Genomic DNA, 22,058 nt, shown 5'->3' with positions numbered 1-22,058 from the left:
CGTATAGAGTATAGCACACACACTGTACACTGTATTTTTACAAATTATGAGTGACCCAACCTGATTGACTGGTCCCTGTAAATCAGAGCTGACCTCAGTATGAGGTCACAGACATATTATGATAAGACTTGGGCCACCTGCTTGGGGGTAAGCAGGGCAAAACCAAACGTTCCAGGTCAATATCGGGTCAACATACATGTACATACGTGTACCATGATTAAGGATAACAGGACATGAATGAAAACCCTATGCAACCACAAAGTTTATTCCAATTAATGCCCCTGTTTACATACATACACGTATTGTACGGTACACTGGCCAAATTTCACCCCTCTGCTATTTTACAATTATACAGTGTTCATGTGTAAAAAGTTCATTCACTTGTGTGAGGGATACTGTTACGCCTCAACTAGACCATTGGTCCCAACCTTAGTTGGGACCATCAAAACTAAGGCCAAGTAAAAGAAAAAATGTTTAGCGTCCTGCCTTTTTGAAAAAAAGGAAGGAGGCCCTTTTTTTCTCTTTTTTTCCCCCTCCAAAATGGCCGCCCGACCGGGCTATTTTTCAAGATGGCTGCCAGCTTTTTTTTAAAATAGCGGCCACTTTGACTCAGGAAATGACGTACCAGCTTTATATGGGCTAGATGCAAAAGGCAAAGAGGCCAAAATGATGTAACTGTTTAAAATTTATCATTTTCTTCGGTTTACAAAAAAAGAAAAAAGAAAAAAAGGAGGCGGCCTCCAAAACGAAAGTGGGCGAGGACGCTAAACATGTTGTTTTTTTATATTTGGTCTAAAAGTGTTCCATCCTGAACACCTAAGTTGGGATGGTACATGGTCTAGTTGGAGCGTAACAATACTAAAGCGGGGAAAGGGGTTAAACAGGCTGTTACAGGTACCGGTACTTGTAGAATAACTACATCTAGTAACTACATCACTGCATACAATCAATTTTTTAACAAGTTTAACATTTTGTTAAGTTCCCCTTAATTTTTTAACATTACTTAAATCCTCAAAAATGATACCGTTTACAGCACAATTTAATCTCCATCCAACAAAATAAGGTCTATATTACCGGTACAGACCAAAGCCTTTTTCATCACATTTTAGCCAGTGTTAAAAAATCACTTCCAATAATAGCACATAAAATGCTTCTGGACTTTTGGTAAAAGATTTATGATTTATTTACGCACTTTACAGTGGTGTATACGTGTATCAAGATGAAGATTTTTTTGCAAAGGTTCTTCAAGATGGCATCACAGAAATGTACACTAGACTCAAGAGGACACTTCCTGCATGGCTCAGTCCGAGTTGAAGAGCTTGTCAGTGCTGCCTAAATTAATTACACTTGGGAGGCAAATGGAAGAAATGTTGGGCCCTTAGACAGCTGAGGCAACGGTTGATGCAATTCCGATACAGTCAGCCTGTCGCCGGACTGCTGACAAGCAAAGAGAGAGGCTTCACTGTGAATCTCAAGACAAGACTAGTGGACTGAAGTAGGAGCTGTCACCCCAATGTCACCCCAATGACTCATTAATTAGCCTACAAAACATTCGGACAAGTTGACACTTAGGTTTTTTATAGTGATGGGAGATTTCAAAACTCGGTTAGGCCACCAAAAAAAATACTCGGTCTCTGGTCAGCGCGCGCGTCGATTTTAATCATGCGCGTCAACCTTTCTTTTTTTTCAAATTAACACGGAAGCTACAACAGCGCCCTCTATTGCTGCGCCTCCTCAAATTTTTGTACCAAGGAGCACCAAGGAATGGGGAAATTGCACCAAGGCAAATGATAAAGGGCACCAAGGCAAATTATGGAGGACACCAATGTATAATGAGGACACAAAAAAGCAAAATAGTACCCACCTTGTCTGTACAATACAAGCTTGAAAAAAAAAAAGCCAAAAAAAAAAAAAAAAAAAAAACACGTCGCCGCAACAATTCCGGAACTTCAGTCTGACCAGAGACCGACTACTTTTTTTTTTGTTGCCTTATATCCACTTTTTCTTTCAAACCAATAACACTTATCCAACCTCACCAGAAGAATTTTCATTTTTTTTTATTTAGCACACAGTCTTGAGCTGTAATGCTGAGAAAAAAAAATGGGTGGGAACTCTCTGATCATTCCAATGGGCAGGCTACCCATGAACCAACAAGACTGCTAGCGAGTGAATGTGGTCACAATCAGAGATTGGGGAGAAATTTGGGGGATGTTCCAAGTTATTTTCTTTAGCTTGTGTCACAAACAAATGGAAGGCTGTTTTGTGTGTGGTAATTCTGATCCATGTACATTTATAAGCTGTATCATGTTGTTCGTGCTTTAACTTTGAACATGTCCGAAGTTCAAATTCAATAAAAGCTGATTGCAAGATTTCAAGGGAGATGCTTCATCCAAGGTACAGATGGGTTCCATAATGTTGTACTTGTTAAGGACAATAATTCAGTTAAGTGCGTGTGTGTGGGGGGGGGGGGGGGGGAGGTGTGAAGGGGGAAGGGGGAGGTGTGAGGGAGGGGTGGAGGTGTGAGGGAGGGGTGGGGGTGTGACAGAGGGGTGTGGGGAGTGTCTGGGGTGTGAGTGTTCGGGGAACGACCCATCCAAAGTTATAGAATGGTACTGGATTTTGTAGGTTGTTAGTGTGAATCTTTCTTGAGGGGTTGTGGTGCATCTGCCCTTGGGCAAAAACAAGACCCAATAATCAATTCTAATGTACGTGTACATCAAATTTAATATAAAAACAATCATTTCAGATCTTACAGCTTCAAAATTATATTGAGTTGACCACGCCCCCCCCCCAAAAAAAATTATTATTATTTTTTATCGAAGGAGTGAAGACACCTTTGTGTCTTAACATTTCAGCGAATAAATTAAAATATTGCGTATCTCCCTCGCAAGCCATCACCTACACATACGTTTTAGTTTTAATATTACAATGTGGAAATAGCGCACAATATGCTTAATCCCCATCCCCTTTTATGAAAACAAAATAAAAATACTCGAGCCATCTTGGCCCCCCGAAAATTTGTTTCTGGATCCACCCTTGCAAGTACTGCACGCACACACACTCATAACCAAGCTTACACGAATACGTGTGAGGTGTCTCAGCCCGTCCTTATCAAAATACAATGTACAGTGTTTTCAGCTGAACTAAAATGACTCATTTGAAGACCTTCGGATCTCATTATTCCATCCCCATAGGCCAGAAGCCTGTATGGTCCTGCATGTAATGGATATGGAGCCCGAAGTGACAATAAACACCCGTGACTTTTATTCTGGCTAAATTATCAATATGCATTTTGTAATCAAACTGTCCTTGATTAACGTTGCACACACTAGATTTGTGAAGTATCCTGTTACGCTTCAAAAATACATGTGCAATGGTGGATGAATATTGTGAAATAATCAAAGCAAACCCGTGCCCATGTATCGTGTACTTTACAACTCCCATCCGCAGGATTAAAATGCCATGATTAAAAACTAAGTACATGAAATAGAAAAACAACATATGTTTTATTTTTGGTAACATTGAAAAGCAAGGGGGTAGCAAGGTACTTTGTTCGTATACATATGTTCACAGAATACACAGTGCATGTAAATATTGGAGGGCAACTGGACAAGTACATGTATACAGACTTGTAAAAGGTTATTTTTCCCCCGAAACTTACAAGGTAAGTATTCAAGACTCAGAATTCCCACTGAAATCGTGAAGTGAAATTCCAGGACTTTTCCAAAACAAAATAAGGGATTTCCATGACCAATTCATATGCTGTTTTGGCATCTCAGGAGCCTACTTACAATACATTGGCCAGTCATCACACGGAGGCAAGGGACGTCCTTCAGCCTTCCAGTTTGACACAGGACCACTGGGCACCACAACAAAATTGCAATGGCGCATTGAACATGCAACAAATATGGGTTTTACGCACAAAGAGGAAGTAAACTGGAATGTAAACTGGAAGACTGCTATAGCCAAATATTAAATATCATCACGCGTGGGTTGGGCAGGATTCTATTGATGACTTTTCCTTGGCTTTATTTCTAGTATCAACTTTCCTGTTTCGATGACTCCTTGTTAAAAAACATCCCATGACTTTTCCAAGACTTTCCGCGATAGCTTTTAATAAATTCTAGGATTTTCCAAGAATTTTTCCATGAATGTAGGAACTCTGAAGCTTTGTACATGTGTGTACCCGGTAAGTGGGGATTTTCATTCCAAGAAGCATAAAACACAAAAAAATTTAACACCTGCAATCAATCACTACCACAAAAACAGCCCCCCCCCCCCCCCCCCCCCCGCAAAAAAAAAGAAGAAATATAAAAATTCAAAGTCGGTTTTATTTTTTGGTATATTGGCCCTATACAAATCCAATTAAATTGATTAAAATCACTGATGTACTGGTACTTGGTAGACCATCATATTTGTTATATTTGCAAGTACTTTTGGAAACATGCATCAGTAATGCTCCCTCCCCCCATGAAAACAAACAGGTTTTTTTTTTACCGTTTCCTTATTTTGTTAGGCTTACACATACGTGTACGTGTGTGGATTTCTTTTGACCCAAACCTTCAAATTAAGTAAACAAGCACTCAATTTTTGGAAATATCTGAGAGAACATCACTTTTAATTAGGCTTCTCCATCCACCCAGTTGAATCGAATGAAAATCTAATTTTCTGACAAATTCATAAACACGTAAGTGCATTGTAATAGGGTTTCAAGCCAAGTTGTAAATGAAGCCACAGACTTGCACGAAGCCGTAGACTGGCAGACTGCCCACCACTTAAAGCCCAAGGGGTGTTTGAACTACAAACTACAAAAAAAATCTGCTCAAACAACCATCTGCAAGCTGCGGCTGATGACTCACTTGATGATGTCATCTAAAATGCACATGTATGATTATACTTACTATAGCCATCTACATGGCAAGTGTGTTCACGCCTTCTAGTGAATAAAAGAAAACCATGAGACCTTTCGCCCTTCTTGCACAATTTGGCAAGAGCTGCTAGTCTCCGACCAGGCAGTGAAGCACTGCGCTCAAAGACAGGAATTACCGGTACCATTCGTACACTGCACTCTAGCTATACTGTACATGCATTACCGTACATGTACATGTATGTGTATGGTCAAGCAATGCCAACCGATACCATAGCATGCACATCTGTACCACTTGTACAATAATCAAAATTAAATAAGATTTTTTAACCTCTAAAAGGCTACAGTACATGTAATTAAAGGGAATACAAGTTACAACTTTGCAAACATAAAAAACAAAACTACCAAATTATTATGAAATACCTTGCTGGACTGTTACTGTTAGTGAATGACAGTCTAAAGCATCCTGTAAAATCAAGGCAACTGGTTTGCTCACATGTTCACGAAAAGTGGTATTTGTGTAGCCGACCAGCATTGGAAAAAAAATGGCTTTTTTTTCAAGTACTGCCCCCAATTTACCATATAAAACTCTGCATTTTGTTTGCAATCGATTACACATCTGTGAATGGGTACAAGCCAGCTAGACTGGTTCCCTGACCTTACAATTCCCGACATCTATACATTGCTCCATTTCATCCTAAGTGCTATAAACTACTAACCCCCCAAATCCATCATTTCTGAAAATTGTAACAGCAAAAGCAAATGTTGTACAATGTATATATCCTGGCCCTTTAAAAACCCACAATAATTATGTACAGTATGTTATTCTCTTACAACAGGCTGGATTTCAATTCCTGTGTAGTATCATAATGTAGTTTTATGGACAAGAACATGTACCGGCACTGTTACTGGACTGCCAGTGCTAAATGTCTCTCAACGTGTCCTGTAAATAGCTCATTATTGAAAGACTGTTTGTGGTCAATATGGCAGGGCAGTTCAACTTGCCAACCAAATATCTCTATTAAAGAAACTGTACAGGTTCAGGATACTTGTTGCCAGTGTGCATACCTTGAGATGCCTGCGCTGTTAAAACGGTTGATCCAATCCTTTAAGATGTCTTTTCATCACAGCCTTTTAAGATATTTATCCAGCCAGCGCCAAAGAATGATTACGATTAGAAGGAAATTGCTCAAGAAAAGAGAGAGAAGTCAGATTTGTGTTGAATAGGGTACAGTAGCCCCAGTGGAAGCTTCTGATTGTTTGCAAACAATGGCTTCGCTTCCCAGAGAATCAGCGGGGGCCTTGCGGGGGCAAAATGTTGACTCCAACAAATGAAATGTTTATCTAGAATATTGTCCGGGTCCACATTGATAACAATGGGTTACCCATGTCAATTGGCTCACATGACATGCCAGTGCATACCTGTGACAATCTGTTCAGGTAGAGATGTACCAGTAACGGTATCTGTATGAATTGTGGAATTTGGAATGCAAATTAGACAGCGAGATGCATACATACATGTACACACATACATATATCCACTGGACGCTATTCGTTTCATTAGGTTCTTCACTCACTTGTCCTCTACTGGATGTTGATGGAAGCATTCAGGTAGAACAGTCTCTCTGGATACAGTAAATTGGATCCAATGCAACAGCACTGTTGATGTTAATTAAGTCACTCGTCCTTCGGCCTGATTAGGAACATTCTATCTGAGTTCATGTATTATAATGCATTTTTCCAAATTGCAAATTACAAGTAGTGATACAAATTACTTATTGCTTTGCCCTGTTTCGTGATGTATTTTGCCAAAGAAGGAGCCTCATGACAACAAAATGTGTTTTTGAGGAAACTTTTAGTTTTTAGATATAAATGAGACAGAGTTTTGAAAAATGTAATCCCAGACTCTAGCACATGTTTAAAGCGCATATTTTGTACACGTGAGAGATTTTATAATAAATGTATATACCGGTACGCACCCAGATTTTGAGAATAAATTTAGGACAACGCTCTCTTACATGTACATGTACGCTCAGCCATCTGTTTATGTAAAGTAGATAGGTCTTTACATATGTGTTTTGCACTATATTATGAACAACAAACATCGATACAAATTTGAACAACAAACCTGTACATGCTGTTTCCATGAGGTATGTTTTCACTTTAATGAGGTTGTTGGGAAGTCAAGAGGTGGTGGTGTAACACAGCCCAAGTTGTAGTCTGTAGAGGTGTGTAACATTCGTATTTCAACCAATAGTTATTATTAAAACTAATGAATATTTTCCATCATCATTCTATTCTTCTGCATGTCTACGTACATGTACACATTATGTAAATTGCATCGTACCGGTACATGTATATTGTTACTGTATGCTACTGATTTTTAGGGGGGAAAATGGTGTAGGGGTAGTATTTTTGGTATCCAGCATAAAAACCCTACTTTTGGGGGAAAAGGTGCTCTTCCAAAGAAACACACAACGTTTTTGAAGACATCTTTAAAATCTAACTGAACTTATCAACACCTCAAACATTTCAATAACAAACAGTTGAACACAGAAATTGACAGGTGCAGGGTTTGAACCTGCGATTTCCGAAACTCCATTCCGGTGATACAACTGATCCAGGGTCTAACCCGAGTAAAATTGGAACTTGATCTGGACACTATAACAAATCATCAGGGTTCCCAACACTTTATGAAAACAAACTTCCCAGAGTTTTCCATGATATTTCCCTGGGAAATTTCCAAAGTCCATGAGGTGTGTTTTCACTTTCAAGCTTGGATTGTACAGACAAGGTGGGGTACTATTTTGCTTTTTTGGTGTCCTCATGTACATTGGTGTCCTCCATAATTTGCCTTGGTGCTTTCGATCATTTTCCTTGGTGCAATTGCCCTCTCCTTGGTGCTCTTTGGTAAAACAAATTGAGGTGCGGAAATAGAGGGCGCTGTTGGAGCTACCGCGGAACATTTTTGAAAAAAAAAAAGATCGACGCGCATGATTAAAATCGATGCGCGCGCTGACCAGAGACCGACTTATTTTTTTGGGGGGCCTAACATGTCCATATTATTGTGGGTTTTTAAAGGGCCAGGATATACAACATTTGCTAAGGTTTTTTTTCCCCATCCCCAAGAATATTCTTCTTTTATTATTCTAACATGTCTCAAACATTTTATTGCAGAGTATTTCATTTTCTATTTCAGATTTGTGGCTCTGGAGGATTTTTTTTTAAAGGGAAATAAAGTCCGAAATTGTATGGTCTGATTCCCATCTTGTGAATACGAAGTTACAACGATAATGTTGGCATGGAGCCAGACTAAAATTTGTCACCGGAAAATGTCTAAGTACAAAAAAATAGTAACTGTGCATGTTCAGTGCATATCCGGCAAGCTAACATTTACTAAAGGTTTGCCGTCTCCAGCAAAATATCCACTGCATGCCATACACAAATGATATATCCACTATCTTTTTTCATCCGAATGAATGCAATGTTCTGAAAAGACTGATTAATTCTTTGGATAATTAATAGGAGTCGATATTCCCGTTTATGTCAGCAGTACACTTGTTTTATTTTTAGAGCCATATATGCTGATGATACTTATTTATATCACTGTTTGAAATTGACTAACTTTGCGTGGTAGGCCCCATGGCATAAATGTGGCCAAGTTACTGGACTACCTCCGTAAATAAAGGCCACACTTCCACCATGTACAAAAACATGTCGAACTTTACTCCAGTAACTTGGCCACATTTATGGGGCTAGCCTACACACAGCCCAAAACTAAAGTAGTAAAATCAGCTATGCAAACCTACGGAGATGTAATGTAGGCATGATTCATTGCTTGTTGTACGTGTTGTGTCTTCGACTCTTCGTTTACGTATTTGTCAAGCAATTCATGAATAAAATCCACGGCTTCGAGACTTCTTCTTTCAAAAAATCAAACAATAAGTAAATGGGTACGGTAGTGACATATGAATTATTTGTTATTAAAGCATGACAATGATAAATACTCACCGTTTTTAAGAGGAATTATCAGCACAATCGTACGATATCACTCCGTTGTCACTCAAGTCAATCGTGGTGACATTTTAGCTGTGTACTCGACCTGTGTACTCGACCCCAGGGCGGAATTCTTATTGATTGAAAAATTAGATACAGCGCCTATTGCAACCTCGTTACTTGTTGGACGAGCGAGGTTGCGTCGTTGTTGAGAGCGGCTGTTTTGTAATAATATTTGATCGCAAGTTTTGTCTAAGTTACTTTGTAAATTATTGTTGTGATTGAAACACAGTCACATTTGATTTTTAAAAGTTATGTTGGAGAAACGGCTTTTTGAGGCCAAAATCCCGAATTAAAATTGTGGTTTTGGTTTTGGGGCGACGTTTTATCGTGGTAGTAGGCTAGTCTTAGTTCAAGGTCAAGTCTTTTAGTTTTACCATTGAGTTTTTAATTCTACCTTCATGGTTTTACACAACTAATTATAAACGGGGTGATGATTACCCCTTGGTAACATAAAAAGAGGATTAAACATCTTTTTCATTTTTATCTTTGTCTTTTTTTGGGGGGGGGGGGGGGAGGAGGAATTGCAGCCAGAAAACTCATAAGGCGTGAATCCATGAATCAAATTTTGCTATATTTATCGAGTGACATTATTTAGGCAATGTGCGGAAATGTGGGATTTTTAAATTGAAGGGGGTGTCGTAGCCACTCCAACCACCCCTTTATATAGTCGGGGGGGGGGGGGGGTTTGAGTCCCAAGGGGTGGTGAAAAAAAATTAATTCAAAACATTGCTGTTCATAAGTTTGTGAATAAACCCCCTTCTAAGAGACAGATGGCCGGTTCTATAAAAGATCTATGGTTCTCAGAATCACCCCCTTTCTTATCTTGCTAGTACCTTCTTTTCATGCCTCGATCCACAAACTTCTCACTGGTTTCCAAATTAAACCTTCAACAACACTAACTTTTTGTTCTCCTTTTTAAAAAAATCTGAATTGTTACAGAGCTGAGATAGTTGACTGCAGAATTGCTTCAAGTTAATTTGACAGTACCCGTACCGTTAGAATGAAGAGACCCATGCAAGCGGCGTTGGTATGCTTCACTGTCACGATGTCTCAGCTGGCATGCACCATGCGCCCGGCCCTTGATCAACCCAACATTATCATCTTTTTGGCAGATGACTTTGGGTAATATGGTAACTCTGTACTCAAATTGTACGTTAATTGCCCTCCAGAGTGGGCTCTGTGTTGGAATGTCATGTCCTAGCTGTTAAGAGCACCGGACTCATGCTCTGGTGTTTCAGAGGCAAACAGTGGCGTGGGTTCGAGCCCGGGCCTGGACACTTGTGCCCTTAAGCAAGGCACTTAACCATTATTGCTTCGTCCTTCGGATGGGACGTAAAGCCGGAGGTCCCGTGTGTTGTGTAATGCAATGCACGTAAAAGAACCCAGTAACACTTATCGCTAAGAGAAGGGGTTTGCCCGGTGTTTCTGGCCTCCTAGTTATACTCCCTTGTGGAAGTCCTACAGGAGAAGAACCATTCAAGTACCAAGTACCAAGTGCACAAACAAGAGAGGGCACCTTTTTACCACTTTTGAGAGCCCAGCGGATGGGGCGCAAAGTACGCACAAATGATTGCATTCTGAATGTACACAAAGCCAAAGGGTCTTCGCGTGAGCGTTGGGTGTCATCGGCGATGCATTCAAATGTCTCTCCAAGTGAAACTCTCCCTTTCTTACCGTTGAACGGGTACTTGTGTACAGAGCTTTTTTTTTTTTAGAGGGAAGGGGGGGGGGGGGAGGAGGGGGGGGGGGGTTAGAAAGGAGATTTGAGCAAGATTAAAGGGAATATACAACATTTGCAAACATCGAAAAATAAAACTACCAAGTTTTTGCGAAATACCTTAATAGGATGTTGGTAAATGACAGTCTAAAGCATCCTGTAAAATTATGGCACCTGGTATACTGTCATTTTCAAGAAAAGTGGTATTTTTGTATCAATTTCCAACGCTGATCGGCCGATCAGCGTTGGAAACAACTGGCTTTTTTTTCAAATACTGGCCCCAATTGACCATTGCACTTGTTTGCAATCGATTACAAACCTATGAACGGGTACGAGCCAGCTAGACTGGTTCCCTGACCTTACAATTCCCCAATGTATGTAAACTGCTCTGTTTCTTCTTATATGGAGTCAGGGGACCAGACTACAGGAAAATGATCGTTTTTCTTGGTTTTTATAGCATTTTCGAACCCAAAACCTCCAAAAAGTCAGTGTAACTATATTTGCTTTATATTTCGCCCCCCCAATTCCATCCATTTCTGAAAATTACAGCAAAATCAAATGATGTATATTCCCTTTAAGGAACCTTAATAAAGTTGGACCAAGAGCACAAATAATTCTATAAAATAGAAGACTTTCATATGCATCTGGTCTAGATATTGGGACAAATTTAGCCCATTGGTGTTTTAGGGTGGTCCTATATGATAGCACTGCCCAGCTCTCACCAGTCTGTAACCAGTTTCACAAGTGACAGTCAGTCAGTCAGTCGGTCAGTAAGACAGGTACAAAGAGGACACTAGGCTGCCTCTGTTGGACCCTCTCATTTGTTGCCATTGATTAACCAATCAGGATCGAGGAATTAAGTTTGCTTGAAGATAAAAGATTGTACAATCTGTCTTGGTAGCAGGGAGTGTGGCTTATTAGTGGTTAGGGTTTGTGACTCCAGATCAGAGGGTCAGGGGTTCGAATCCAGCTGCTGACCATATGTTGTGTCCTTGGGCAAGCCACTTCAGCCCCCACTCTCTCTAGGCAGAAGTATAAAGGGGATCCGTCATGAGCTGGGGAGCAATTACGCTGCAATGGACTGGCATCCCATCCAGGGGGAAAAGAAATATTCTCAGTCATTTCATGCCAAGGAAACCAGAGATAAACACTGGCCTGATCAACGCCATATTGGCTTAATGGTGACAGACTTTACTTTAAGCTGTCGTGGTACCAACAGTCATAGGTCATGACAAACTTGACGTGTAAAACTATTCTGGATCAATGAAATTGCTGTTTCACAAAGTTGGAATCTTTTTTTCTTCCTCTTATAGATACGGAGACCTGTCTTCCTATGGTCACCCCACACAGGAGTTTGGTCCCATTGATCAGATGGGCAGGGAAGGGATGCGCTTTACTCGGTGGTATGCCCCATCCCTGTTCTGTTCACCAAGTCGAGGTGCTATGCTGACAGGTGGGAAGTCATAAATGAATATTTTGAGGTGATCCCTGGAGTGTTCCTCAGTAGAATGCTCCACGGATAACCAAGGGATACAAGATTTACAGTACAAGAGTACAAGCAATCTTAGTATTTCATTTCGCTCAATCCCACACTTCACTCCCATAACTTCTGCAACGGTGTAACAGATATCAGAATTAGTATTGTCCCTCTTTTGTTTGTACTTTTTAGGAAGACTCCCATAGGTTTTGTACACGACCCCAATCGCGGACGTATGCTGGGAATCGTGGACGATTTGTTCTCTTTTGTTCTCTGGTATTTTTCGTCCACGGTGTGAAAAGATGAACATGTACAATGAGACGTGACCTATCTAGAATGTGTGTTGATGTTTGCGGGGAATTTCAGCTATCTGTCCATTCATAAGATTGTCAATCTGCTGGAACTTTGTGAGAGTAGCTCATTCAGCGTACCGGGTACACACTTTTTACACAGCTATATTTGTTTGTTTGCATCAAATGCCTTGCTTTAATTTTTTTCGAGATGGCGTACTATATGAGAAAGGTCTATCGTGTTACTTTTCTAACCGGGAGGCATAGCACATCTTTTGTTATGTTTGCACAAAAAGTTGCAATTCAGCGTTGCCGATGTGCATAGCTCTGTGGGTGAACCTGATCGAGGTTTGACCTCAGGTGCTTGTGTCCTTGAGAAAGATACTTTACCGCAACACAGTACTTGTCTTCCTCCACCCAAGATCACGGACAGAGCTTTATTATGTCAGAGTAGCTGCAAGAAAGAAGCCAATTAAGTCTCAGAAATGATTCATAAGCCAGACAAGCAGGGGTAATAGGAAATACCTGCTAATGATTATATATTACAATGCCATAAGGGTGCAGGTCAGTAAATCGGTCCGAAACTGCCTACGCCAGCCAAATCACGATTTATTTGAGCATACTGTGGGCCATAAACTTGAGGGTTGTAAAAAATATAGGTGGAAGCCGTGCACAGGACTGTGAGCTTGTAGTTCTGTGCAATTTGGATGAAATTGGGGCCCTAAAAGCGCTCTATTTAGCAATGGAGTGTAGGCATCGTTTTTCAAAATGGTGATGGGCTTCAGGACCACTTTAAGGGGTGATCATCTTCAGATGGAAATTTCTCCTAAAAGTCATCAGTTGACCCCCAAAAATTGAAAAGAAAATGAAAGATGATGAAATAAGCTTTAATTTGATGTGTGTCTCGAACACCTTGGAGAGTCTGGAGTATTTTTCCCGAATTTCTGAAGTGGGAGCATTTAACATTGGGGTCTATGGAAGTTTATTTACTGGTCTGCAACCATGAGGACTCCTTGCACGAACAAGAGAGGGCACTTTTTGACCACTTTCGAGAGCTCCCGTGGGAGCGATACATCCCGTGGGCATACAAGGTCGTGTGCATACGGCGTGAAGTACGTACAACTAGTTTTATTCTAAAGTTCACCAGCCGACCCGTAACGCCTTGGTGTGAGTGTCGGGCGCCTTTAGCAATGCGTTCAACATATCTTCCAAGTGTGGTCTCCCCAACTCTCCTTTTTTAATCGTTGAGGGGATACTTTAATGCACAAAGTCCATATAGTCTTACTTGTTTATAAACGTTTCTCTGTATTCAATCACAGGCAGGTACCCAGTGCGTATAGGTCTGTATGGCGAGCGCCAGCTACCTTTTCCTGTCTTCGCTCAGAACTCGTCCGCTGGATTACCCAAAGAGGAGATAACCACTGCTGAGGCACTGAAGAGTCTAGGCTATGCAACGGGGATGGTCGGAAAATGGCATCTGGGTAAAGATTGGGAGATTTGTGGCTTAAAGAAAATGCCTTAGAACAACGAAAATGACCTATGCGAGGCAGAGACCAGTATGAAAGGAAGGTGCCGGGGGCTGGAGTAACTGGCACAAGCGGCACAAATCAAAGAAATTGAAGCCAAATAAATATGAGGAGGGCCTGGGAGATAAATTAAAGAACAAAATCACAGAGACTTATCTGGAACGCAACAAACCCAAAGTCCCCACTGATGTTCCCTCGACCCGAAAAACAGCAAAATGACCGCACCCCAACCTCCAGCAGCACCGTTTGAATACATAGTCTCTGCCATATTTGAGCGAATATGAAAAGGAACTATGTACAACCCAAAAGAAAGTTTGCATAACTAATTAATCCTGGCTTGCTAGGCCAACTAGGCCTGGCCAGGATTAGAATTCCAAGTAAACATGGGTTTTGTTGAGCTGAGCTGGACTGATAACTTAAAGAATGTCTGCCACTAGAACATAAAGTTAACCCAGGCACAGCAAGTTTGTTACAATATCAACAGCCACATTGGATGTGCCAGTTGTACGCGGCATGCTTGCGTGCAAGCTCGTCGGACTGTTGTGCAAGCCAGAGTTGTAACGAGTCACTGATTTTTACGACTTGAGTCGAATCGAGTCATTTTAAAGAAGTGACTCGAGTCAAGTCGAGTCATTTTAAAGAAGTGACTCGAGTCGAGTCGAGTCGAGTCATTAGGCCAAAAGGTCGAGTCGAGTCGAGTCGAGTCGAGTCACGAATATTTAGCTCGAGTCAATTCGAGTCACGAATATTTGAACACTATATACCAAAATTTATAAAAGGAGGCCATAAGTTTAGCCAGCGTTCGAATCCAAGAGCTTTAATAAGAAATCGCCCAAAGCCAATGATGAAACAGCGAATTAGAAAATGTGTTTAAAAATCTGGTTCCTGGATAGTATTTTGTGCGTTCTAGAATCATGAGGTGGGAGTCTGTGACACATTGTATATTTGTACAAGAGTGCTATTCGCAAAGCGAAGTGAGCATAAATTTTGCACCTTAAGTCATTGCAAATACTTTTCGCAAAGTTTTGCTTTTATTTTTGGGACTCGAGTCTTATTGGCCTTCGCTCAAGTCGAGTCGAGTCATCTGATGAGGGACTCGAGTCGATTCGAGTCATTTGCTCGCATTGACTCGAGTCGAGTCGAGTCATTTACCCTTAGGGACTCGAGTCGAGTCGAGTCACCAATATTTGTGACTCGAGTCGGACTCGAGTCGAGTCATTGACTTGAGTCATTACAACTCTGGTGCAAGCATGTTGGACATTAATTATTGCTGTGATTTGTTAAAACATCATGGGCTCAAGGCCGTCAATCGCTTCTCAAAAGTGGGGGGAGGGGGGATATACCTTCATGACTAATGCGAGCGCGAAGCACAAAGCTCTAACGTTGTGGGGTTCGGGGCACGCTTATAAGTACCCCAGAAATTTTGGATTCTAGACACTATGGTGTGATCTGAAGCAATTTCTGACCACTTTAACCAATTGTTTTGTGTAAAAGCTTTTCATTTTCGAGTTTGGAGTCATTTAATCAGCTATTCTGAGCTATTGAGTCAAATGTAGGCTTACAATTTTTATTCGGGACGAAAAAGGGGGGGGGACAAACGATATGATATCTCCCCCCCCCCCAGAAATTTGCGTGATATTTGGTTGCGCAGTCGCTGCCGTGATTGGTCCAAGCATTGTAGGGCAGCTATGCCTTAATGGATCAATATTATCTTATGACAGTTGATGCCACAAATAATTCTACTTTGTGTTTTTCTGTTTCAGGCATCAATGAGTTTAATGCCAGTGACGGAAGTCACTTACCCAAGCACCATGGTTTTGACTTTGTGGGCACTAATCTGCCCCTGTCCAATGTCTGGCGATGTGATCTAACTAAGGTAGGCAACGTTTTGTTTTCCTTGAGAGAGTTTTTCAAAGGTTGGAATGGTCCCTGTCCACTTGAAAGTCAAATTGTATTTTGCAGTTTGTGTTCCCTAGTGGAACAAATCGTTATCAGTTGCACAGCCACAAGGCAATTAACAGTCACCGTTAGACACTTCTAGATATTCGTAGACAGTTTGTAGCATTCCTGCATTGAATACTTAAAGGTATATAGTCCATCATTTGTAATTTGTGCATTTTGCTCGTTTGAAGCAACAAACTTGCTCAAAATCTACAGAAGGGTGCTGAACAGCTAACCTGGTGAAGTTTCAGCTCAGCTTCAGCTGTATAATATTCCGAGAAAAACAACATTCTAGGATCTCGATTTTCAAATCAAAAGTTTTTGAATCATGTTTTGAATTGGGCCTGAGTTCAGCGTCCGAGACACGTTCTCACTGAGCCGATTGCAGCTACACTATGTCGCGCACTGATCCGACGAATTATAGCAACCGTGCGTCGTGTCAACGCTTGCGCGCTCTTCGCCGAATAAAAAAATGAACTACTAACGGAAATTTCTAACGGTACGTCTTAAGAGGCACCGTTGGAAGGCCTTCTTCCGTTGATTTCTTCAAAATGACAGCTTGCCAGAAAGAATAATTTCACAGGGAGTTTAGTTCCCTTACTATCATTCAACCAAGTATGTTTTTCAACACTAATTACGTCAGTTACTTTTTGGATAGCTGCAAATGATTGACTCTAGCTTTAACTGACCAATTACAACAGAAGTGAACCATAACACAATGTTGACAGTTGCCAGATTTCTCATGTTTATGTAACAGATTAATTGAAAACCGAATGCTACAAATCTTTCTAATGATGAGGTCCCCTTTTTCCTTGCTGATGTAAAAATCTGGTGTGATGTCTGACTCGTGTACGGTACAGTGAAGTACATGAGCTCATTGTATCATGTGTTCTCCATCAATTGGTACAGGTGTTTGAGTCTCAAGGCAGTGGAAGTATGCCGTTCCATTTTTTTTTTGGACCACCCTGTATAACCACGGACCATTTACACAAGCGCGAGTAGAACATGGAATAATGTTATGCATCTGTGTTCCATATGCCACATTTTCTTTGTTCCACGAGCCCGATTGGGCTGACGAATTCATCTTCGCAAACTTGATGCACAGTAGACTAGATGGAACACACACGCTGTACCCAAACTTTTCAGCGATTATCCTTCTACAGGAATGGTGCCCCCATCTTAGAATAGCGCGATGTGCGTAATGCAATGTTGACCGTGGTATATGGGATAATACCACACTGCTGTTGCCATGGATCGACCAATGATTGAGGATCAAGTTTGCTTGTCGTAAAGCCCAATGTTACACATACTTGTGGTATTAAGTTTGCTTCTGTCCCTCATTTCAGACAATGATTCCGTCCCCGGACAGAACCTCCTGTTATTTGTACTACGGCGACACCATACTCCAGCAGCCATTCAGCCACCATAACCTGACCTCAGCTTTACTCCTTGAGGCCAAGGCCTTCGTCTATGACCACCAGCATGAGCCGTTCTTCTTCTACTTTTCCTTCCCCCACACACACTCCAACATGTTCAGCTCGGAGGCTTTCAAAAACTCATCAAGGCGAGGTATTGAGAATTCAAAGCAGTAATGTCAAACTGAAATATGTAAGTAAAGTCTGTCACGAGCCAATGTGGCCCATCAGGCCAACGTTTATCTCTAGTTTCAGTAGCATGAAACGACTGAGAATGTCTTTACTCCCCCTGGATGGGATGCTAGTCCATCGCAGGTTACTCCCCAGCTACTGGATGGAGAGGGCAAATGGGAATGAAGTGGCTTGCCCAAGGACACAACATATGACCAGCAGCTGGATTCGACCCCCTGACCCTCTGAGCACGAGTCACAAACCCTAACCGCTAGGCCACACTGCCCCTGTATATTTGTGTTTACATTTGCAAAAGATGCAACTTTCTGGAACATTCCAATATTGTTCTGTGTTTTGTTGGCTAGGTGTTTATGGAGACAGCGTGAATGAGATGAGCTGGGCTGTGGGCGAGATGCTTCAACTGCTGAGAGATCTGAAACTGGAGAGAAACACCCTGGCCGTTTTCCTGTCTGATCACGGGCCAGAGCGCGAAATGTGTAAAGAAGGGGGTGTGTCAAGCCCCCTGAAAGGTAACAAGCCCATCCTCTGTAACAGGCCAATTGTGACTAAAAGGTTTTACATGTTTAAAGGGTTTGACATATTGCTCTGAATATTGACTTCCCACTAGGAGGGTTAATCAGAACATGGTCAAAATCTGTGTGCTGTACGTTATGCAGTTCATTTGCGAAATAGCGAAATATGTAAAGGCTTCATTTGTAGTTTGCTTTTGAATACAAATGCAGATATGGGAAGGGTTCTCCAAAGGGTACATTTGTGAACAAACGTAAATGTATCCAAGTTAATGCTGGTTTATAGTCGGTCGTGCGATACATGATGCCCTTTTCGGGCAGTTCATACTTGTAATTCACTTACATGTGTCCGTGTCCATGCATATCCTTTTTGAACAATACATAGTCCTACATGTACATGTACATGTACACGTCGGCAAATGATTTGTTTGATAATCTCAGTGTCATATTTGCATATTCATTATTTCTTATGGCTCAAGCAAGCCCATTGGTCAACTGATTGAGGTCAGCGACCATGTCAAAGTTCACTTATTTGAACTCTGTAGCGATGGCGCCAGCGTCCTTCAGCAACTAGTCGCTGAGGCTTCAGCCACGACTATAAACTGCGTTTAAAATGATCACGCGTCAGTTTTTCAGTCGTGCGACCATCGGACTGTAAACCGGGCTTAAGTCGTAACTTAAATTAATGTAGCTCTATGCGTAGAAGCCTTTGTTAATTGTTTCATTGTTTTGTCATTTGTAAGGATGGAAAGGAATGACATGGGAGGGCGGTGTGCGGGTACCAGCTATCGCCTGGTGGCCGGGCACCGTACCTGCTGACATCACCAACCACCAAGTCATCAGCTCCATGGATCTCTTCAGCCTCGCTATAGACCTAGCCGGAGGGACCCCACCCACAGATCGTATCATTGATGGGCGGAGCATCAAGGAGGTAATACTACACGGAGGACGATCGCCCGACCGTGCATTGTTTCACTACTGTGGCAAGCGCATCATGGCAGTGCAGCACGGCAAATACAAAGTGCATTACTACACGCAGGAGATCCGAACGGACGAATCGCTGCGGGCGTTTTGCGGCCCGACGGGTATCCCCGACGTCAGGGGGGACTACTACTGCGGAGACTGCCACAGTTCTCCCTGCGTGACAACCCACAATCCCCCTCTCCTATACGACTTAAACGAAGATCCCGAGGAAGCTTACCCGTTGCCGGCGCAGGAGCACGCGGAGGTCTTGCGAGAAGTGGCGCGTTTGGTCTCGGAGCACGAGGCTGGGATGGTGCATGGGACGCCACTCTTCAATGACGAGTTTTTTGGCTCGTCACTTATACCTTGCTGTAACCCACCATATTGTGCGTGTTAATGGTACGAGTAGAAAGGCTCGTACTACATGTTCCACTATCTTCAAGCAAACCGGAACCCTCGATCCTGATTGGTCGATCCGTGGCAACAACAATCTTGTATTATCTTGTATACCACGGTCCACACCACTCTCCGCGTATCACCCAATTCTAAGATGCACGCGCTATTCCTACTGCACTCAAATGTACTAGGATAACTATTAAAAAATTTGTGTAAAGCGTGCGTGTTCCATCTTTACTGTGCGTCGAGTTTGCTCGAAGATAAATTCTAAAAATGTGTAATTTTCAACAAATGCAGGACTGTATTTAAGGAATCACTGGGGAAAACAGTACATATTTAAATAATTATGCACATTTTGAAAGCTAATTTATACAAATTTTAATTATCTACGGAAACCTTTAACACAGCATAAACTCAGAATCCTCGGCATTGGACATGCAACTCAGCCACACATATTGCCAACTGTGACTTGTTTTCAGTGAGCACGTTTGATTACTTTTCGCGCTTACCCATACTTTCATCGCAATAAACGAACGATCTGGGGTTACTTGAGGTCGAACCATAGCAACCAGACCGGGTCAAGAGGTCATGTGGCGATTAAATCCCCTTTGCAAATGGATTTGAACCGTCCAAAGGGAGCCATGGTGGCCATTATACGTGCTCTTCCAAAGTGAACAAGAAATGCTGGCTATGTTTCAAATTAACTTAACTTTCCTCCCGTCGTGAAGTGAAGTGTGAAGTGAACCTGAGCCATAGTGTTATACTCGGACGCCATGTTTTCGCACTGTACTGTGGGATACTTACCAAAGTAACTGGCTCAGCGGGTCGGTTTAATACTTGGGCCAGGCTCGAGTAAGTGTGAGAAGTCAATTGATAGTTAAAGATATAGTCCATCATATTTGTAATTTGTGCATTTTGTTCGTTTGAGGCAACAAAAGTGTTCAAAATCTAATGAAGGATACTGAACAACTAACCTGATGAAGTTTCAGCTCAGCTTGAGCTGTATATTCTGAGAAAGACAGCATTCTGGGATCCCAATTTCAAATCAAAAGTTGCTGAATCATGTTTTGAATTGTTTTGAATTGCAGCTATACGCGATGTCGCGCACTGATCTGACGAATTATAGCAAGCGTGTGTGCGTCGTGCCAATGCTTGCGCGCGCTGCGCCAAATAACAAAACGAACTACTAATTTGCCAGAAAGATTAATTTCACAGGGAGTTTAGTCCACTTACTATCTTTCAACCAAGTTTGTTTTTCAACAATAATACGCCAGTTACTTTTTCGGATGGCTGCAAATGATGGACTATAGCTTTAAATCCAATACAGTCGGGCTTGCACGAGTAAGCGCAGGGGAAGCAATCGAACGCGGGGCACAAGACAAGGCACAAGACAAGCCTAGTGAAGCTTGTCCCTGAGCACAGAACATTCTATTCACTTGATTCAGAATTGCTCGAATGTTCGTAAAATAAGCTGTAGAGGTAACCTGAATGAAAAATCCACATTTGCCATTCACATGGACATGATGGAGACTTGATGTTTTGCCTATTCACTTGAACCATGTGGTGTAGATCCTGCATGACATAAAATACATAAACCCAGACCAGTCTAAGTCACAAGTGACGTCAGTCACAAGTCAGTCAGTTAGTCAGTCGGTCAGTTAGGTGCAAAGAGGACACTACACCCAGACCAATTAGTTTCACTATAATTCTACAATTCTTTTTGTTTTAAATAGGAAGTAATCTAAGTACTTAATTTATGTACAGTGGAACTGCACAGAGCACCAAAACAGCTAGGGTGACTCCAGCTAATAATTCAAATAGTAACGATTCCATACCTTGTTGAGGAATTGATTTGCAGCGATAACAGTTCCAGTTCACCACAGAAGAGTTTCCGGCCAATTCAAAACAAAATATGTAGAAAAAGTATCATTTTTAAGAGAGGGATTACACCTCTTAATGACCTTGTATTAGTGGTTAAGCAATATAGCTTAATAAAGGTATAGTCCATCATTTGTAAATTGTGCATTTTGTTCGTTTGATGCAACAAAAAAGTTAAAAATCTAAAGAAGGGTGCTGAACAACTAATCTGATAAAGTTTCAGCTCAGCTTCAGTATTCTAGGATCTCGATTTGAAATCAAAAGTTGCTGAATAATGTTTTGAATTGGGCCTGAATTCAGCGTCCGAGACACGTTCTCACTCAGCCGATTGTAGCTACGCGCTGTCGCGCACCGATCCGACGAATTATAGCAGCTGCGCGCGCGTGTGCGTCGTGCCAACGCTTGCGCGCGCTTCGCCGAATAAAAAAAAAACAAACTACTTTCGATGCACCGTTGGAAAGGCCTTCTTTCGTTGATTACTTCAAAATGACAGCTTGCCAGTGAGAACAATCTCACAGGGAGTTTAGTCCCCTCGCTATCTTTCAACCAAGTATGTTTGTCAACAATAATTACGTCAGTTACTTTTTGGATAGCTGCAAACGATGGACTATAGCTTTAACCCTAACCTCTTCAGTGATTTACTAGGAACCTTCCTCACTCTTGCAAAATCCAACACCGTATGGTAATTAACACCCAAACTGTTGGACTCTGATTATGGTGGTATGCCAGACTCTATGTAAAGCATAGTCAGTTTATTAGTGCAGTACTCACTCTAATAGATTCCAACAAACCACGCAGTTGGATTTTGAAGGGTTGGGGATGGTTAGG

The 22,058-nt window shown here is 41.7% G+C and overlaps 2 protein-coding genes across 4 annotated transcripts in view; one reads left to right on the top strand and one right to left on the bottom strand.

Moving 5' to 3' along the window:
* LOC119742574 (BTB/POZ domain-containing protein 7-like) overlaps positions 1-8,992 on the bottom strand; it is a 58,396-nt gene extending 49,404 nt beyond the window's left edge. Inside the window, exons 1-2 of one of the 2 annotated variants that reach the window (XM_038218677.1) lie at positions 8,879-8,992; positions 5,936-6,055 (exon numbers count right to left, since the gene is read on the bottom strand). The gene's annotated coding sequence lies outside the window, so the exon portion shown is untranslated. The remainder of the gene's footprint in view (positions 1-5,935; positions 6,056-8,878) is intronic. The other variant, XM_038218667.1, reaches the window with a different exon arrangement.
* An 18-nt stretch (positions 8,993-9,010) lies between these two features.
* LOC119742586 (arylsulfatase-like) lies at positions 9,011-20,276 on the top strand. 2 transcript variants are annotated; one of them, XM_038218687.1, is made up of 8 exons: positions 9,011-9,088; positions 9,866-10,048; positions 11,957-12,096; positions 13,730-13,891; positions 15,700-15,812; positions 17,224-17,446; positions 17,829-17,993; positions 18,737-20,276. In XM_038218687.1, the coding sequence occupies exons 2-8, from the start codon at positions 9,927-9,929 to the stop codon at positions 19,351-19,353; spliced, it is 1,542 nt and encodes a 513-aa protein (XP_038074615.1). In that variant the 5' UTR covers positions 9,011-9,088; positions 9,866-9,926; the 3' UTR covers positions 19,354-20,276. The 2 variants fall into 2 exon arrangements, with proteins under 2 accessions (XP_038074615.1, XP_038074625.1); XM_038218697.1 differs by having other exon boundaries at positions 9,040-9,256.
* Positions 20,277-22,058: the final 1,782 nt, after the last annotated feature.

The sequence above is a fragment of the Patiria miniata genome, unplaced genomic scaffold (assembly GCF_015706575.1).
Source record: "Patiria miniata isolate m_02_andy unplaced genomic scaffold, ASM1570657v1 HiC_scaffold_11, whole genome shotgun sequence".
In the NCBI taxonomy this organism is placed as follows: Eukaryota; Metazoa; Echinodermata; class Asteroidea; order Valvatida; family Asterinidae; genus Patiria; species Patiria miniata.
The sequence above is the reverse complement of the archived record's forward strand: the minus strand, read 5'-3'. Positions and strand labels throughout refer to the sequence as shown.

Excerpts from the sequence above, each read along its gene's own strand:
- LOC119742586 (XM_038218687.1), top strand. The coding sequence starts at position 9,927 with ATGAAGAGACCCATGCAAGCGGCGTTGGTATGCTTCACTGTCACGATG. Across the intron at positions 12,097-13,729 it reads TCGAGGTGCTATGCTGACAG|GCAGGTACCCAGTGCGTATA; the intron begins GTGGGAAGTCAT and ends ATTCAATCACAG. Across the intron at positions 13,892-15,699 it reads GGTCGGAAAATGGCATCTGG|GCATCAATGAGTTTAATGCC; the intron begins GTAAAGATTGGG and ends TTTCTGTTTCAG.